This window comes from Geotrypetes seraphini, chromosome 5 (assembly GCF_902459505.1).
Source record: "Geotrypetes seraphini chromosome 5, aGeoSer1.1, whole genome shotgun sequence".
Classification (NCBI taxonomy): Eukaryota; Metazoa; Chordata; class Amphibia; order Gymnophiona; family Dermophiidae; genus Geotrypetes; species Geotrypetes seraphini.
In genome coordinates this window covers 245,801,313-245,819,860 of record NC_047088.1, presented here as the reverse complement: position 1 = coordinate 245,819,860, position 18,548 = coordinate 245,801,313, and the positions used below count along the sequence as shown (strand labels likewise).

Below are 18,548 nucleotides of genomic sequence, written 5' to 3'. Positions count from 1 at the left end.
TTCAGATTATTAGCACAAATTACCTGCACATAAAATCTGAACGTCAGATTTGAGCTTAGGTTAGTTATTTTTCTGCACTATAGGATTTGCGTTGTGGGCTTTAGCTCCTGGACTTTGAGTGTCGGTCTCGCAGAAAGTAATTTTTAACCACACCTGGAAGCTGAAATCACTCCACAACAACGAAAATACTCAACTGTTTCCTGCTGTTTTGGTTTTTTTTTTTTTTTTTTTCAAAACTCTGTAAAGCCACTTAGCATTTCCATTTGTCATATGACAGGGGCATCCAAGTTTTTCAACAGTGGGTCACATGATCAGAAATCCATGTGTACATGGGCCACACCAGTTTTTTTTTTTTTTTTAAATATTGGGCCACATGATCGGAAAGCTGCATTCTTGCAGTTGCAGGAATTATTTTGGACTGTTACATGATGTAGACTCATAAAAATCTGCAGATCTCTCCTGAAATTGTGACTTTATATTTGCCAAATAGCTCTGCAATTCTTCAAAATTGTGTTGCTAGCTAATTAGTTGAAATCATTTTTGCTACAAATCTCAAGCAGACCACATTTCACGTTTAGGTACGCTGGTTGTTGGACACCCCTGTCGTATGGCACAACTTAGCAATGAATACTGAAGCGACACAGCGTCACCGTTTACAGAAACAGGAAATAGAATGAGCCCCAACAGGAAAAGTAGACGTTGGATTATTGGGATCTCTTGCCGATGGTGTCACGTTACTACGATCAGCTAATCGGAGTCCTCACTGTGCTCTTTCTTCCTTGTAAAAGTTCTCAGAGTTTTTCTTGCATCTTCCTCTTTCCACGGTGTGGGCTTAGCGCCAACAAACTCAAAAACCTGCAAATAGTTTCATGATAACCCCAAAGGGACGCCAGTGCACAGTACCTTCCGATCAACGCACTGTCCAACTGTTTAGCACATCGCCTTGCTGTGTCCGTGACCCAGTAAACTGCACTGCATGGTAACACTGCGGATTAACTTGTACACTCCAGCAATAGCAGAGTATGAAGCCAATGAACCACAGTCTAGCCCTCCTGTGCTGTCGTCCCAGTGTTTGATAATCGACAGGAGAATTTTTGCAGCGAGTTGGCGAAGAGCTATTTTTCCGCTCAAGTGTTCCTCCTCTGGCTCACCAACAGATAAGATGTTTCTCAGTTCTCCCATCTTACAGCTGCCGTTTCAAGTTCAAAGTTCTACAGCCCTGTTCAGTTCACAATCCATAAATACAGTTTATCTAAAGATCATTTGGTACAGAACAACTTTGTTTTTCTGTTTCGTTAAAAGTAGTCTCTTCGTCTGTTCTCATCACTGATAAAGGATGGGTTGTATTGACCAGGGTAGATGCAGGAATGTCGAGATCCGGGTAAGCCAATGTAGGGATAAAGTCCATTCCTGTCAGCTTCTGGGTTCCTCATAGCAGGCTACCGAAAAGCAGAAAGAGAAAATGATTCATTCTTGTAGAATGTGTTTCCTCAGAAATCTTTAACAACATTTAGACCTTATTATAGAGCTAATGAATCTATAATAAAAACATAGAAACATGATGGCAGATAAAGACCAAATGGCCCATCTAGTTTGCCCATCTGCAGTAACCATTATCTCCTCTTTTCCCTATTGGCTAAGGCTCTTAACATTTGCATCTCCTCTTCCTATAGGCTAAGGCACTGTGCACCTGCATTGTGAGGTCACAGAGCTGACCATCCGCAGTAACCATTATCTCTTTCTCTCTCCGAGAGATCCCACGTGCCTATCCCAGGCCCTCTTGAATTCAGACACAGTCTCTGTCTCCACCACCTCTTCCGGGAGACTGTTCCATGCATCTACCACCCTTTCTGTAAAAAAAGTATTTCCTCGGATTACTCCGGAGCCTATCGCCTCGTAACGTCATCCTATACCCTCTCATTGCAGAGTTTCCTTTCAAATGCGCATTTATATTATGTAGGTATTTAATCAACTGTGCTGTCTAAAAATGTTTATTTTGTTTAGGGTCCTGTGTCATTCACAGAAAGTTTTGCCTTATTTGGGTTTTTAAAAATTTCATTTCAGGAGCAATATTGTTTAGTAGGGCATACTTTTTCTAAAAAAAGTGCGCAGTATTCATGAAAAGTACACATTATCAGGGAAGAGTGTGCATTATTCCAAATTAGTACACAATCTTCCTTACTAGTGTGCACTTTTGTCACCATTGTGCACATTATTTTTAATACAAAAACAAAGAGTCTGGCTATTTCTGTCATTTCAAGCAAAAAACAACATGACGCTACAAATGCTCAGACATAATATAAATAGTTTATTAATCCAAACTAGAGGTGCCCAATTCCTGATTTGAATCAATTCACCGATTCACTTCAGGTGAATTGATTTGAATCAATTCATTTCCAGAAAAAAACAGACTCACTGATCTATTTTGCAGAGGTCCGTTCAGGCTTTCCCTCTGCTGGAGTCCTTCAATCTAATGTAACTTCTTGTTTCGCAAAACAGGAAGTTACATCAGAAGAAAGGACTTCGGCAAAGGGAACACCTGAGCAGGCCTATGTGAGCAGATCGGCAGCAAGGTGAGCCCACATCTCCCTGGCTTCTTTTCTTTTGCCTTTTCTTTTTTTTTACTGGTTTATTCCTTCCCTGAATCGATCCTGTCACCCTTCTCCCCCCCAACAGCATTTATCTAATTCCCTGCCCCCACATCTACCTTTAATTCAATGCAAAAGCTGCCGAGCAGCGGTAGTGAATGCGATCCACAGAGCTTCCCTGCCACTAGTCTGGGCACCACTGCGGCCACCACAGCGGAAACAGGAAGCTGTCACTGAGGATGGGCCACAGCAGAGAGAAGACGCCAGGAGCGGTGACAGGAGAGCTCTGTGAATCTCTAGATTCACTACCACCACTGGCAACAAATTTTACAACAAAATAACGGTAGATGCGGTAGGGGAAGATGGACTTGGGAGAGATGATGGAGAGGGGCGAGGGAGAGATGGACTTAGGGGAGATGATGGAGAGGAAGAGATGGACAGGGGAGATGATGGAGAGGGAGAGATGCCAGATGGACTTGGGGAAGATGATGGAGAGGGAAGAGGGAGAGATGAAGAGGGGAGAGGTACGGTGGATTTGGGGGAGATGATGGAGAGGGGGAGATGGAATTGGGGAAGATGATGGAGAGGGGAGGGGGAGAGATGGACTTGGGGGAGATGATGGAGAGGAAGAGATGGACAGGGGAGATGATGGAGAGGGAAGAGAGAGAGATGGATTTGGGGGAGATGATGGAGAGGGAAGAGGGAGAGATGGAACGGGGAGGGAGAGATGATGGAGAAGGGAGGGGGAGAGAGAGATGGACTTGGTGGATAGGGAGAGATGGGGGAGATGATGGAGAGGGGAGAGGGAAGAGTGAGATGGACTTGGTAGAGGAGGACAAAATGGGGAGAGGGAGGGATTAACAAGCCAGAGATAGCAGAGGGGGGATAGCAGAGGGAACCAACAGCTGAAGACAGTCTGCTGATACCTGAATTCATATCAAGCCACAACATTTAGCAATTCAAGGGATTAAGACAGTGTATCACAAACTGTGTGCCTCCTGAGATTTCAGGTAAGCCGCAGAACACTGGGGAGGAGAGGCGTCAGCACCATCTGACTGCCTAAAGGACGTTCCTCTCCCAGCTGGCGCTGGTGCCTTTCCTTCTCTCTGGTCCTCTTCCCTGCTGGCTCCACCCCATGTTTCTAACTAATTTTAAAGCTATGTTATAGATGGGATGTTCCTATTTTTGACATGATATATTGCCTTGGTTAAACAAAATGTTTACACTTAAAAAGCTGTGTCATTGAAAGCGAACGGAATCGAATCGAATCAAAATATTTTTCCCTGAATCGGGCAACACTAATGCAAACCCTAAATGAGGGAGAGTGTGGCGCAGTGGTTAAAAGCTACAGCTTCAGCACCCTGGGGTTGTGAATTCAAACCCACGCTGCTCCTTGTGACCCTGGGAAAGTCACTTAATCCTCCCATTGCCCCAGGTACATTAGATAGAATATGAGCCTAGGAAAAAATGCCTGAATACCTGAATAAATTCATGTAAATCGTTCTGAGCTCTCCTGGGAGAATATAGAAAATTGAATAAATAAATGAGGTATATTGTGATAGGACAGAACGAGTGGCTGAGTGATGAACACCAGCTCTGTGAGTGCCTGAGGACCCCCAATATCAGATCGTCCAAGTCTAGCGCCCATGTCTTGGGCAAGGAGACAGACTGCAGAGGGGGGGGGGATACGAGCTGGATATTGTGGGGAAGGGGGCTCATGGGACTGATGCCTCTGGGCCAAATCTGCCTGGATAGTCAGGAAGAGTGACTTACGGAATAGTAGACGTCCGTCATCTGCAGTAGATTCTTGGTACTCCCATTCTCTTGCATTTCTATGGCCTCCCTGCCCCACGCGGAGGAGCGGGGATTCTTGGCGTACTCGGTGTAGGGTGACATTTGAAAATCCCCGCTTTTAAAGATGAGTTTGCTGACGTCACTTTTGCTTTTCCTGCAAACAGACGAGATTGAAACGAGCCCCGTCAATGTTCACCGCTAACCCCTGCCAGAAGGCTAAAACTCCAACCTGTCTGCCCTATTGGGAGGAAAACACCTATGTTTCGGATGTAAAAAAAAAGTATCAGATTTCCCCTCCCATAAAAGATTGGCTTTATCTTTCGTTCGCTGCGTTTTGGAAAGGAATATCCTGACAGCAGAAACGGCTATAAACATATTCTCCGTTGGGTTGGCAGTGGTCTTCTTCTCTGTACCGCTGTCTTTCAATAGAAAACCAGACAACCCCAGGACCCTGCAGAATGTGTTGAACTGAGATACAGAACAACAAAAGCGATATTTTGACTGAAAAGCGCTAGATCCCCTGTCCAATTCTATTGGGTTATTTCACTTCACTAAACACATTATCATTATCATTTATAAATGATTATACTGTATGTAACTTTCAACTAATTTTGACCCGAAAACGTTTGGCATTTAAAATTGTTCTTTTTCATTTTAATTAACAAGGACAGACTTAGCAGACATTTTTCCTGGTTAATAAACACATTTCTAGGGTTACCGGATTTTTTGGGAATGCAAATCCCATGGCCCCGCCCTCATTCCACCCCCGGCCCTGCCCCCCTCAACCTGGTCACTGGTCGAGGGCACCACGCATGCGTTGGTGTGATGCGATGACATCACACGTATTTGCGTGACGTCACCTCCGCACATGCGCAGATGCCGTCCTGTCGTCGCCACTAGCGGGAAGCTATTCAAAACCCAGACAACGTGCTGGGTTTTGAACAGCCGTCCGGGGAAATCCGGATGTCTGGTAACGCTACATATTTCTTACAGCAAGGAGCCATTTTGAGAGGCTGAAGGGTGGAGGTGGGGCCTTTCCTACCTGCAGCAGGTGACGGCCAGTGCTGTTGCCAGGATTAGCAGAAGTCCACCTCCTGCAGCTGCTAAAACCACGGTTATCAGCTGGTATGCTAAACAGAGAGAAAGCAAAGACATGTACGTGATAAAAATTCCAGTGTTATGTACCAGGAAGTTTCCAAGCTTATTCATGTCTTACTATCCCGCACCAAGGGTGAAACTCTTCTGGGCGGCTTACAATCGAAAATCAAATCTAACTTAAAATGCATTACATTAGTGATTTCTATTCCACCATTACCTTGCGGTTCAAGGCGGATTACATCCAAACTAAAACAAGAATTACATTCAAAATTTGAAGGAATAGAATAAGTGATGACATAAAATTTTAAGGTAATAAGAACGTTGGGTAAAGAGTTACCAACGGGAAGTAGAAGTCTTTAGGAGATAAGAATAGGGTGAATTATGGGGTTTTAGATAACGTTTGGTAAATAGAAGAATATTAGAGAGTGCTAAGGGAGTGTTGGATGTTGGGTTGGGATTGGTTGTGCTGGATAGGTTTTTATAACACATAAAAAACACATAAAATCACATTGCAACATATAAATAAGGTTAAAAGGTTAAAATTGTTATAGGAAAGGAGGAAGGAAAACACATTAGCTTTAAACTTCTTATGCCTTGCAGAAAACTTTCAAAAGCCAAATATCACTATTTGTTATCAAGCTTAATAAAAATTGGATACACCAGCTGTGTCTTTTAAGCGGTTTGTACATAATAAAAATAGTAAAATAGGGTAACATACATCAAAACATACAGGACCTACTGGAACGAGAGCATTAAGGCAAAGAGGAAGCTGGCGTGCAAATCTATCTCAGACATTTTCAAGCTTCATGGATCCTTTCAGTTGGGTGCAATGGCTGTTGCTACTGTATGATGAACTGAAGGATTATAGAAGGTTGTCACCTGAATACCTGATGCAGTTACAGCGCCTGACGACGCTGAAATAGCGAAACATGGTGCTACGTTGGGCCGACTGATTCCAGATCGGATAAACAGTGGAGGCATTTCACCAACTTTGGGCTAGATTCACTAACCTCCATCAGGGCTCCTGATCCGCGGCCGATCCGTACAGGCCCGACGACTTTACAAAACAAAAAAATTTAAATGAGGGTGATCGGAGGAACGCCCCCCCCTCCGAACGCACGGATCGCTAGTGTGCGATCCCAACGCATGCGCCTCGCATGCGTCTAAGAGCCGCGACTTTTTTTTAAAAAAAAAAAAACTTTTACTAGCCCAGCGAGCCCGTGGTTTTAACCCGCTGGTTAAAACCACGGGCTCGCAGTGCGGGGAAGGGCGGAAGAGTCGGGGCGGCAGGCGGGAGAGATTTGGGGCAGAGCACGAGATCGGGGCAGGCAAGAGACAGCAGGAGATCGGGGCAGGCAGGAGATCGGGGCTGAGACAGGGCAGGAGATTGGGGCAGAGAGCAGATCGGGGCAGGCAGGAGATCGGGGCTGAGACAGGGCAGCAGATCAGGACAGAGAAGCAGGGCGGCAGAAGACAGGGCAGTCAGAAAGGACCTCAGTGACTGGTCCTCAGCAGTAGCTTCTTGTGTTGATCGGCCAGCCCAGTTGGTTTGCAAGATTTCTGTAGTGAATTGCGTCCCTGCCTACTTTGCATGCCGTTCCCCTCATTTGCACGCACGGATCGGAATTGGATCGGAGGAGAGGTAGGTGAATCGGGCCGGAGTAAAATCGGGTCGCAAACCAATTGGTACACGATCGGTTTGCTTCGTGAATCTAGCCCTTTGTCTTTTGTCCACAGTGTGAACTCATTTCTAAGGAGTGCAACAAACATTTAATAGAGTGGAAGAACAATATGAACTCCTGTTCAGATTGACTTTGAACAGGATCCAGGTTTTTCACTATTTAGGTGGTTCAAAAATGTTTTAATTGTTATATGTGCAATATGGATCCATTTAATTAGTGTGTATGTTATTTAAATTAAAAAAATATTTGATATAATAAAAACAATGTAACTAGCCAGCTTCTATTCATTAGGGATAGCATGAAAACGTGACCCACTGGCAGTCATTGAGGTTTGGGATGAATACCAAGGCCCTAGGGTCACAGCTCCAGTGGATCAAACCGAGGCAAGAGCATTTAACACTGGTAGGCACCCAAATATCAAAGTAGGTCTTGGAGGAAACTTAATTTGTGGTCTTCAACCAGCAATAGCGATCAGGAACCTTCAAACGAAGGTCCCAGAGAGGAAAACAGAAGCAACAGAGAAATTTTTACACAAGACAGTCCTGAGAAAATGGATGGCCGCCGACACCCGCCATGTCACTAAACATTAGGATGGAGAAAGGAAATTCATACTCACGATTCCCACAATTGAATCCCCCAAAACCAAATGGGCACCTGTAAACCCAGAAAAACCAACAGTGCCTTGTAAATATCCCTGTGTTGACCCAGGCAGCAAAGCATAAGACTATTCACTGAAAAGAAGGATCCGTCCAGTCGACTTACTTCACACAGGTTCCATTCTCCCGTTTATAACCATCTTCGCATGCTAAAAAGGACAAGAAAATGAAGAATCCATGAGAGGCAATGTGGAATTAGAAGTTACTGTGACCTAACACTGCTAAAGAGGATTTGAATTTTGCCACCCTTCCAAATCTAATTTCACAAGTCACTCTTTGGGTACAGTTGGCAAGCCTCTGTCCCATACGTCCTATTTTTAATAATAACACAGTTTTCACTCACCAGGAGGGAAGATGATTGCACAAGGAGATTCAGGTTCCTCGTTAGGGTGAGTGGGAAAAATATAATTCCTTCACAGCTAGACATATCAGTGACACAAGTGAGCCAGCAGGTGTCACCCTTTGCAGTACAACACACTACTTGAATCTTATGGGGTCTGAATACATCATCTGAATGACACAAGCAAAGCCCTGCGGCACACCACTGCCCTCTGCTTTTGGAGCCAAACAGTGCCCAAATCTCACTGTGAACTAACTACTAGCTTTAGAAGGCTACACGGTGTCTATACAAGGTCCCTGCTGCCAAAGCCTTAGTAGACCCCCCCCCCACATCTGTTATAGAAAGCTGTTGAATGGTTAGCAGGATGGGCTGAGAGCCAGAGAAACAACACAGATCACTTCACTGAATATCCATCCCACATGAATCAAATTATTAGAAAAAGGTTTTTTGGGGGGGATAATAAGTCAATAATTCAACCTACTATTTTTGCACATAGAGTGTCAAAATCTCTAAGGCCCTGATTCTACAAAGTGCTTCCCGATTTTAGGCAGCTGTAGGCGTCCTTCAGCTGTCTAATCAGCCAATTGGGATGTACGTTTTTTTTAAAAATGCTCCACAGGCAGGCCGCCTATATTGAAGGCTCCTCCGGGAGCCTAGGGAGGCCCGCAAGACGCCTAAGCTCGCCTAAGGGCCTTAGGCGAACCTAGGCGGCCCTACGCGTCTCCCTAGTAGAGGAAGAGACGCTTAAAATGTAGGCCAGCAAAATGCTGGTCTACACTGTAAGTAGACGCGGCCGCTATACTTATCGCGGCAAGAGATCTCCCTGCTGCAATAAGTATAGCGGCCGCCTGTCCCATCACCGGCAGGAGGATGCCCAACTCCTCCTGCCGGAACCCCGGACCCAGATCCCCCTCCCCCCCAAACTGGTAATCGCCGGCAGGAGGATGCCCAACTCCTGCTGCCGGAACCCCCGGACCCTCTTCGGACCCCCCATGCTAACGAAAACCCCCCCAACTAACCTCCCTCCCCTAACTAACCTTTAAATGTTGGTCGGCTAGACGGGTCTTGCTGCCATCCAGCCGACAGGCCCGCCTCGTGGAAATGAGATGGGCCCGCCCCTTCCCGGCCCATCCCCACTAAATCTAAGGCCTGATTGGCCCAGGCTCTAGAAGCCTGGACCAATCAGGCCTTAGGCATAGCAGGTCTGCCCATCCCCACTAATCCTAAGGCCTGATTGGCCTAGGTGCCTAGCCTGGGCCTTTGTAGAATCAGGTGCCTAGCCTGGGCCAATCAGGCCTTAGGATTAGTGGGGATGGGCGGACCCGCTATGCCTAAGGCCTGATTGGTCCAGGCTTCTAGAGCCTGGGCCAATCAGGCCTTAGATTTAGCGGGGATGGGCCGGGAAGGGGCGGGCCCGTCTCATTTCCACGAGGCGGGCCTGTCGGCTGGACGGCAGCAAGACCCGTCCAGCCGACCAACATTTTAAGGTTAGTTGGGGGAGGGAGGTTAGTTGGGGGGTGGTCATCGTTAGCATGGGGGGTCAGGAGGGGGTCCGGGGGGTTCCGGCAGGAGGAGTTGGGCATCCTCCTGCTGGCGATTATCAGTTTGGGGGGGAGGTGGGATCCGGGTCCGGGGTTCCGACAGAAGGAGTTGGGCATCCTCCTGCTGGCGATTACCAGTTTGGGGGGGAGGGGGGGCCCGGGGGGTTCTGGCAGAAGGAGTTGGGCATCCTCCTGCCGGCGATTACCAGTTTGGGGGGGAGGGGGGTCCGGGGTTCTGACAGGAGGAGTTGGGCATCCTCCTGCCGGCGATTGGACAGGCGGCCGCTATACATATCCCTTGCCGCGATAAGTGTAGCGGCCGTGTCTAATCTAACCCGATTCTCTAACCAGCGTCTGTAACGTGGACGCCAATTACAGAATCGGGGTTTAGTGTAGGCCCGATTCTGTATAGGACACCTCTCCCGGGCGTCCTATACAGAATTTGGGCCTAAATGTTTAAATACAAAAAATTTTTTGATCACTAAATCATTTAAACTGTTCATTCAGCACACTCACTTATCAACATTCCCGAGTAATAGATAAGCAAATAATTGAGTAAACTAGGAGGATGGAGTATCATACAAAGGCCATCAGCTCAGTGCATAGAACCTCTTATAACATATATGTTATTTCAAATCCTTATTCTGACTAAGGACTCCTTTTACAAAGCTGTGTTAGCGGCTTCATCGCACGAGACTTTTCATCACGCGCTAACCCCCCCGCTAGCCGAAAAACTACAGCCTGTTCAAGAGGAGGCGGTAGAGGCTAGCACGGCCGGCAGTTTAGCGTGCGCTATTGCGCGCATTAAACCGCCAACGTGGCTTCGTAAAAGGAGCCCTTAAAGCAGTGCCATATAATCATCTACAACAGTGGTTCCCAACCCTGTCCTGGAGGATCACTAGGCCAGTCGGGTTTTCAGGATAGCCCTAATGAATATGCATGGAGCTGATCTGCATGCCTGGCACCTCCATTATATGCAGATCTCTCTCATGCATATTCATTAGGGCTATCCTGAAAACCCGACTGGCCTGGTGGTCCTCTAGGACAGGGTTGGGAACCACTGATCTACAACAATCCTCCATCCCACCCTTTATTCTCCTTAGCTTTATTAATTTATTTATAACTAGGATAAAAAATTTTATTTTTCATAATTTATTTAATTTCATGAAAAAGATTTTTAAAAAGATTTTATAGAAAATTGTCAGTATATGTATATGTGTGGCTTTACAAAATTCTAGATAAAAGTAACAGCAACACTTATCTAGGTGACCATCTGCCATATGGTGGGAGGGTGGGGGGATATTTACTTATCTTGTTATTTGATTGTAATGAGTGCTTTTTTTTTTTGTACCTATTGGTGGTTAATCTGTTGCACTTTAAAATGAATAAAGAACTGGGGAAAAAAAAACCCACATTAAATTAAATTCCACTCAAGCAACCCCTGCAGAGTTGCAAAGGAGGGGCCCAGTTCTAGCAGCTCCTGTATTTTGAGTGGATCCCCTGCTGCAGGGGGTCTTTTCAGTGTTTTCTTGGGGGTTCTTAATTTGACTTTGTACCACTGATTCAAGGTAATATATAGAAATAAAACAAAGGAAATATTGGACTAACTCAATCCATTTAATGATGAGTTTTCGAAGGTAACCCTTCTTCAGATTTCAAGCTATTTTCCTACCCATCATAAGGCTACAGATTAACCCTCCTCCACATAAGCTATTTTACCTGAGGTAAACATTGCTATGCTCCTTGGGGTTACTCATCTGTGATTATTACCACGACTGGACACTAGAGGGTGCTACTAACATATACATGATATAGTGGTACAATTCAGAGCTGTTCGGTGGCTGGCAGGCAGTGAATTAAGCACAGCCATAACACACCTGAAAGAGCTCTGCTGTTTTTTTAAGATGTTCCACAATGCATCTGTTATCTTACTCAAACTAAAAATGTTAATTGCACAGCTGGGCCACAAGCTGGGTACGGATTCAAATTTAGGAAATGCCTCAGGGGCAGCAGAACACTTTTTTGTGTATTGGGTTGGGGGGGGGAGAGACAAAGGGGCAAAGCAACCTTTACTACTGCCTTCATATCCCCGCAAGTTCCTTAGTTACTGGTGGCCTGCTGTATTCCCCTGTGTGTCTGACCTGTGGTTCCTATTTACACCACTTAGCTGTAAGTTAAGATGTGTTAGTAGTAGAACACCACACAGGAATTTAAATTAGGGACTGTAATTACCTTGATACTAGAAATCAAGAAAATGAACAGCCAAAACATTTAACTTCCTTAAGGGCGCCTCGTATTCCGCCAAGGTAGTTGTACACACATTACTCCCTATTCCTGTCCGTCTTTGCATAGAATTCAAACTCCTCTACAGCAACTCAGTATCTTTCCTATCTTATTACTCCCTATACCCTCCCCTCCAGGAACTCCATTCAGAAAACGTCCTTCTCCTCTACTGCCAATAATAATCCCTTCTTGCTGCACCGCATGCCTGGAACAACCTGCCTGGCTCGTTACGTCAGGCTCCAGTGGTATTCAAATCCAGACTGAAAGCCCACTTATTTGAAGCTGCGTTTATGTTGAATCAATTTTTATTATCAAATAACAGAAAACAAACCAACAAGCAAGAACCACAGTAACAAAGGAGAACAATCAGATACATAATATCGGATTCAACACCCCACCCACACCACCCCCACCCCAAACCCCCTAATCTGAAGCACAGAAGAACCCTAGTGCAGTAGGCTTGGACTCAGATAACCCACTGCCAAAGATAAAGAGTGAACTCCAACACTGAGAAAAAAAAAAAAAGAAGAAGAAAGAGAGAACGAGAAGAGAGGGAAGAGAAAAGAAAAAGTATGCCTGGTGCCCTCTCAAGGATGAAAACAAGCCCGGGTCTCAGAGAGAATTACAATGAATTCAGAATGTCACTTCGAGCCCGTGGTGATAATGAAAAAAGGTAAGAATCCCAGATCCGAAGAAACTGGCGCTTTCTTCGCAAGCTAAAAGACGCATCCTTCCGCTCCAGCCGCAGCAGAGCATGCAAACGATTCCTCCAAGCCCAGAAGGAGGGCAAAGTATCACCAATCCAAACAGATAGAATCACCTTCTTCCCCAAGACACCCACCCTTCTCATAAACTGCCGCTGACCCGAATCAGATAAACAAAAGGCCTCATACTTGTCCAGCTTGAAGCTGCGTTTAAATTCTAACCCTACCAACATTTCTGTCTTTCATCTCCTCAATAGTCCCCTATTACCTCTTAAGCCCCCTCCAATTCCTTTTTTTTTTTGTCCTATGTGATTCCACCTCATTTGCCTCACCCCAATTCCCTACAGGAGCACTTGTTTTGACTCCCCTTTTGTCCTGAGTGAAATGATGTGGTGGCCGGGTTAGTCCACTTTTCAGGGTAATATTTAGAAATAAAACCGAAAAAAAGGAAATACGGTAATACCTTTTTTTATTGGACTTACTCAATGCATTAGCTAATCGTTAAATGTTTCGAGTTAGTCCAATTAAAACGGTATCACTTATTTCCTTTGTTTTGGTTTTATTTCTAAATGTTACCACTTTACCTGGAGAGCAAAGCCAGATTAAGCATGAAAGATCTGCCTGGACAGAGGAACAGCGTAAGTTAGTGGAGGTGGCTTTGGCTGTGGCTGCAGATGTTGTGGGTCAAGGTCTCTCCTGGGGGTGAGTTTTGTACACGCACGACATGAATGAACCTCCCTCACAAGCCAGCATATGTTGGTTATAATTAGAGAATGACAAGGGGACAAATTTGTCCCTGTCCCCGCAGGAACTCAGTTTTCCCGTCCCGTCCATGCGAGTTTTGTCGCTGCCCCTGTCCCATTCCTGTAAGCTCTGCCTTAACTGCACAAGCCTCGAACACTTATGATTTTAAAGTGTTTGAGGCTTGTGCAGATGAGGACGGAGTTTAGGCATTGGTGGAATGAGGCATTATGACATCACAATCTGAGCTCTAGAATGTTGCTACTTAGGATTTTAAAGTGTTTGAGGCTTGTGCAGATGAGGACGGAGCTTGCAGGAATGGGGCAGGGACAGGAAAAGAACTTGCCGGGATGGGGAAAATGAGTTCCCAAGGGGACGGGGAAGAATTTGTCCCTGTGTCATTCTCTGCTTGGGAGAACAGTATAGAAAATTGAATAAATATATAGTGTGAAAAGCTTCAGTCTCTGATAATCAGAGCTGGTATTGTGACATCACAATGCCTCATTCCACCAATGCCTAAGAGCCAACCTCATCAGTGATGTCATAATGGTTTGATTGTCCTATACTTGGCTCACTTTTGCTACATTTTGATTTCTAGAGTGGTGCAGTGTAAAGAATGACATGAGGACAAATTTTTTCCTGTCCCCGCCGGAACTCAATTTTCCTGTCCCATCCCCGAGAGTTTTAGCGCTGTCCCTGCCCCTTCCCCATTCCTGTAAGCTCTGCCTTAACCGCACAAGACTCAAACACTTATGATTTTAAAGTGTTTGAGGCTTGTGCAGATGAGGACATAGCTCGTAGGAATGGGGCAGGGACAGGAAATGAGCTCGCGGGGACGGAACAGAAAAATGATTTCCCACAGGGACGGGGCATAATTTGTCCCTATGTCATTCTCTAGTTATAATCTCAAAAGACCTGGGTACTGAGTACTGAGTACTGAGTACCAGTACTGAGACTTCTTATAAGCATGGGAATGCAAGGTAAAATCAAGGCAGTGTGGAAAGGAGAGGCAGTTACCTCGGCAGGAGCGGTCCAGCTTGTTGTATTTGAAGTAGCCTGGTTTACATTGGCACTGGGCAATGCCGTAAGTGTCAGTGCATTCAGAGGTTTCGTTATCACAATCTGGGTACTGCAGGCTGCACAGACCTCCGGCTGAAACAGAGCAGAGAAGATAAAAGCATGAGTGGTAGGGGGTGGGGGCCTTTATAGGAGATAATTTGGGTTTTGGCTGCTTCGGGGAACACCCAATTGTGCCTTTGAATTCCAAAGCTATCATTCTGCTAGATTAACCTTTCATTTGTCTAGTGCACACAAAAGTGGCGGAACGTAGGGTTGCCAATTGATTCCAGATTTACTGGACAGATTGATCCAGTCCTTGTTTGCCCAGCTACCTGCAGCTTGATTTTCCTATTGGTTCCCTAAGAAAAACGAGATTCTAATTGTGTGTAGCAGGGGCAGACATAGGATCAGATTAACCTTTCGCATAAACCTCAAACTAGTTGGGGACCCCTAAGGACACAATGAAGCTGGGTTATGGTAAAAGCATGCACTGGGGAGTGTACCACAGCTCCATCTGTGTACACACCTTCCATATTCATTGGGAAATAGTAATAAATCCACCTACATCTGCATTTTTTTTTTTCAGCTTGGAAAAGAAAAAACGATGGATAAACATGAACAGACCTAAAGGAATCAAGAGAGAAATGAAGGTAGATAAAGACCATATGGCCTAGCTAGTCTGCCCATCTGTATCACCTACTCTCCCTTCCTCTCCTTTAGAGATCCTATGTACTTGTTCCAAATAGAGAATGACACAGGGACAAATTTTTCCCCTTCCCCGCAGGAACTCATTTTCCTGTCCTGTCCCGGTGAGTTCTTTTCTTGTCCCTGCTCCATTCCTGCAAGCTCCGTCCTTATCTGCACAAACCTCAAACACATTAAAATCATAAGTAGCAACATTCTAGAGCTCAGATTGTGATGTCATAATGCCTCATTCCACCAATGTCTAAGCTCCGTCCTCATCTGCACAAGCCTCAAACACTTTAAAATCATAAATGGCAACATTCTAGAGCTCAGATTGTGATGTCATAATGCCTCATTCCACCAATGCCTAAGCTCCGTCCTCATCTGCACAAGCCTCAAACACTTCAAAATCATAAATGGCAACATTCTAGAGCTCAGATTGTGATGTCATAATGCCTCATTCCACCAATGCCTAAGCTCCGTCCTCATCTGCACAAGCCTCAAACACTTCAAAATCATAAGTAGCAACATTCTAGAGCTCAGATTGTGATGTCATAATGCCTCATTCCACCAATGCCTAAGCTCCGTCCTCATCTGCACAAGCCTCAAACACTTCAAAATCATAAGTAGCAACATTCTAGAGCTCAGATTGTGATGTCATAATGCCTCATTCCACCAATGCCTAAGCTCCGTCTTCATCTGCACAAGCCTCAAACACTTTAAAATCATAAATGGCAACATTCTAGAGCTCAGATTGTGATGTCATAATGCCTCATTCCACCAATGCCTAAGCTCCGTCCTCATCTGCACAAGCCTCAAACACTTTAAAATCATAAGTGTTCGAGACTTGTGTAGTTAAGACAGAGCTTAAAGGAATGGGGCAGGGACAGTGACAAAACTCACAGGGACGGGACAGGGAAATTGAGTTCCTGCAGAGACGGGGAAAACTTTGTCCCCGTGTCATTCTCTAGTCCCAAACAAAGTTCAAAAAAGGTCCTTTTCCTACTTCAGGGAAGAAGACTCTTTGGAGCGGTTTAAGGATTAGAAAAAGACATTTATATTTAAAAGTAATTCCAGAGAAACAGTAGAAACACACACATCGTACTGTACATAAAAATAAGACTTAATTATACATTAATCCCTCCTCCCTCCCGACATTCAAAGCTATTTAACAAGCCAGAAATGGCCGCTGACCAGTTGGGTTTTCAGGATTTCCCCCATGAATATGCATGAGATCTATTAGCATACAATGAAAGCAGTGCATGCAAATACATCTCATGCATATTCATTGGGGAAATCCTGAAAACCTGACTGGATTGCGGCCCTCAAAGAGGGACATTGACACCCCTGAGTTAAACAGTGTTTAACCGGCTAACTTTCAACGTGAGATAACTGGTAATCTCCACTGATTATTCGTGGTTAGTGGCTAAATCTTAATCTGCTATATTGCATGACAACTGGCAATATTCAGAGCTTACCAGATAAGTTTAGCAGCCAGCCAAAAAGCCCTGTATATTCAAAGCCAGTCACTGGCACTTATCTTTTATGGTGGTAAATTTGCATTCGAAGGTCACGTAACAGGCAGCTAGCTCCATGTTATAAAGTGCTTGTGCCAATCATAAAAATCTCCTGGAAGCCATAAAGTACAAATCCTCCCTTCTACTCGAGTTTCGCAATGAGTGCTTCCTCAGGAAGGGATATCTTAATTTAGCCACCAGGGTTGGTCCCTCCTTTGTGGCTAAATTTGTACTTTATGGCTTCCAGGAGTCTTTTATGATTGGCACAAGCACTTTATAACACGGAGCTGCCTGTTACGTGACCTTCAAATGCAAATTTACCACCATAAAAGATAAGTCCATTTAGCTTTTATTAAAGAAGTTTATTATTAAAGATATCTGGTGGTTCAGACAATAATGGTGCTATGATGGTCTGAGGGCAGCCTGTGTTTTGTTTTATACACTTACACACTTAAGGTTGTGGGTCTGAGCACTATTTAAAAAATTTATATGAGTATATTTATAAAATAAAAAAATATTTTTTGTTTTGTGATATAAAAGTAGTTATTTAGTATATTATCACAATTATAGATTCATATTTATCCCTATTGGTAGTAATATAGAAACATAGTAACATGATGGCAGATAAAGGCCAAATGGCCCATCCACAGTAACCATTATCTCTTCCTCTCCCTATTGGCTAAGGCTCTTAATATTTGCATCTCCTCTTCCTATTGGCTAAGGCTCTTTATACCTGCATTGTGATGTCATAGAACTTTATGATTATAGAAACATAGTAACATGATGGCAGATAAAGGCCAAATGGCCCATCCACAGTAACCATTATCTCTTCCTCTCCTATTGGTTAAGGCTCTTAATATTTGCATCTCCTCTCCCTATTAGCTAAGGCTCTTTACACCTGCATTGTGATGTCATAGAACTTTATGATTATAGAAACATAGTAACATGATGGCAGATAAAGGCCAAATGGCCCATCCACAGTAACCATTATCTCTTCCTCTCCCTATTGGTTAAGGCTCTTAATATTTGCATCTCCTCTCCCTATTAGCTAAGGCTCTTTACACCTGCATTGTGATGTCATAGAACTTTATGATTATAGAAACATAGTAACATGATGGCAGATAAAGGCCAAATGGCCCATCCACATTAACCATTATCTCTTCCTCTCTCTAAGAGATCCCACGTGCCTGTCCCAGGCCCTCTTGAATTCAGACACAGTCTCTGTCTCCACCATCTCTTCCGGGAGACTGTTCCATGCATCTACCACCCTTTCTGTAAAAAAGTATTTCCTTAGAATACTCTTGAGCCTATCGCCTCTTAACTTCATCCTATGAATATATTATAGCACTGATGGGTTTATGGCTAGGCTGGTTCAATGCTATGGAGAAGACCAAGTATGACTATGGGGTCCTTTTATCAAGCCACGCTAGTGGGGTTAGTTAGCGCGTCGGACATTTCATCACGCGCTAACCCCCGCGGCCGGCTAAACAACTAACGCCTGCTCAATGCAGGCAGTTTAACCTGCGTTAAACTCCTACCGCAGCTTGATAAAAGGACCCCTAAGGGTAGCTGCAGGGGTCGTATAGTCCTGGAACAGCACCATCTGCTGGTCACTTTGTGACCTTTTTCTCTGTTTCACTGTTGAAGCGAAAGCAGCCAACCAAACACCTATGTGTGTTTAGCTGCAGATTCCTCCCTACCAGAAAATCATGACAAAAATATCTAAATGGATGGCATTTCAGAACTTCACATAAAACCTTTTCTTCCTCAGTTTCTGTCTTCAAGCCAGCTTTTGGAAAATGGTACTGGAGGTAGATTCAATTATTAGTAGAATGATGAACCCATGGAAACTAGGACACAA

The 18,548-nt window shown here is 44.7% G+C and overlaps 1 protein-coding gene across 2 annotated transcripts in view; it reads right to left on the bottom strand.

Annotated features, from left to right (window-relative positions):
• Positions 1-200: 200 nt before the first annotated feature.
• HEG1 (heart development protein with EGF like domains 1) overlaps positions 201-18,548 on the bottom strand; it is an 80,446-nt gene continuing 62,098 nt past the window's right edge. Inside the window, exons 8-13 of one of the 2 annotated variants that reach the window (XM_033944685.1) lie at positions 14,445-14,579; positions 7,925-7,967; positions 7,779-7,816; positions 5,425-5,512; positions 4,362-4,536; positions 201-1,439 (exon numbers count right to left, since the gene is read on the bottom strand). In XM_033944685.1, coding sequence (XP_033800576.1) covers positions 1,296-1,439; positions 4,362-4,536; positions 5,425-5,512; positions 7,779-7,816; positions 7,925-7,967; positions 14,445-14,579 — 623 coding nt within the window. In that variant the 3' untranslated portion in view covers positions 201-1,295. The remainder of the gene's footprint in view (positions 1,440-4,361; positions 4,537-5,424; positions 5,513-7,778; positions 7,817-7,924; positions 7,968-14,444; positions 14,580-18,548) is intronic. The other variant, XM_033944686.1, reaches the window with a different exon arrangement.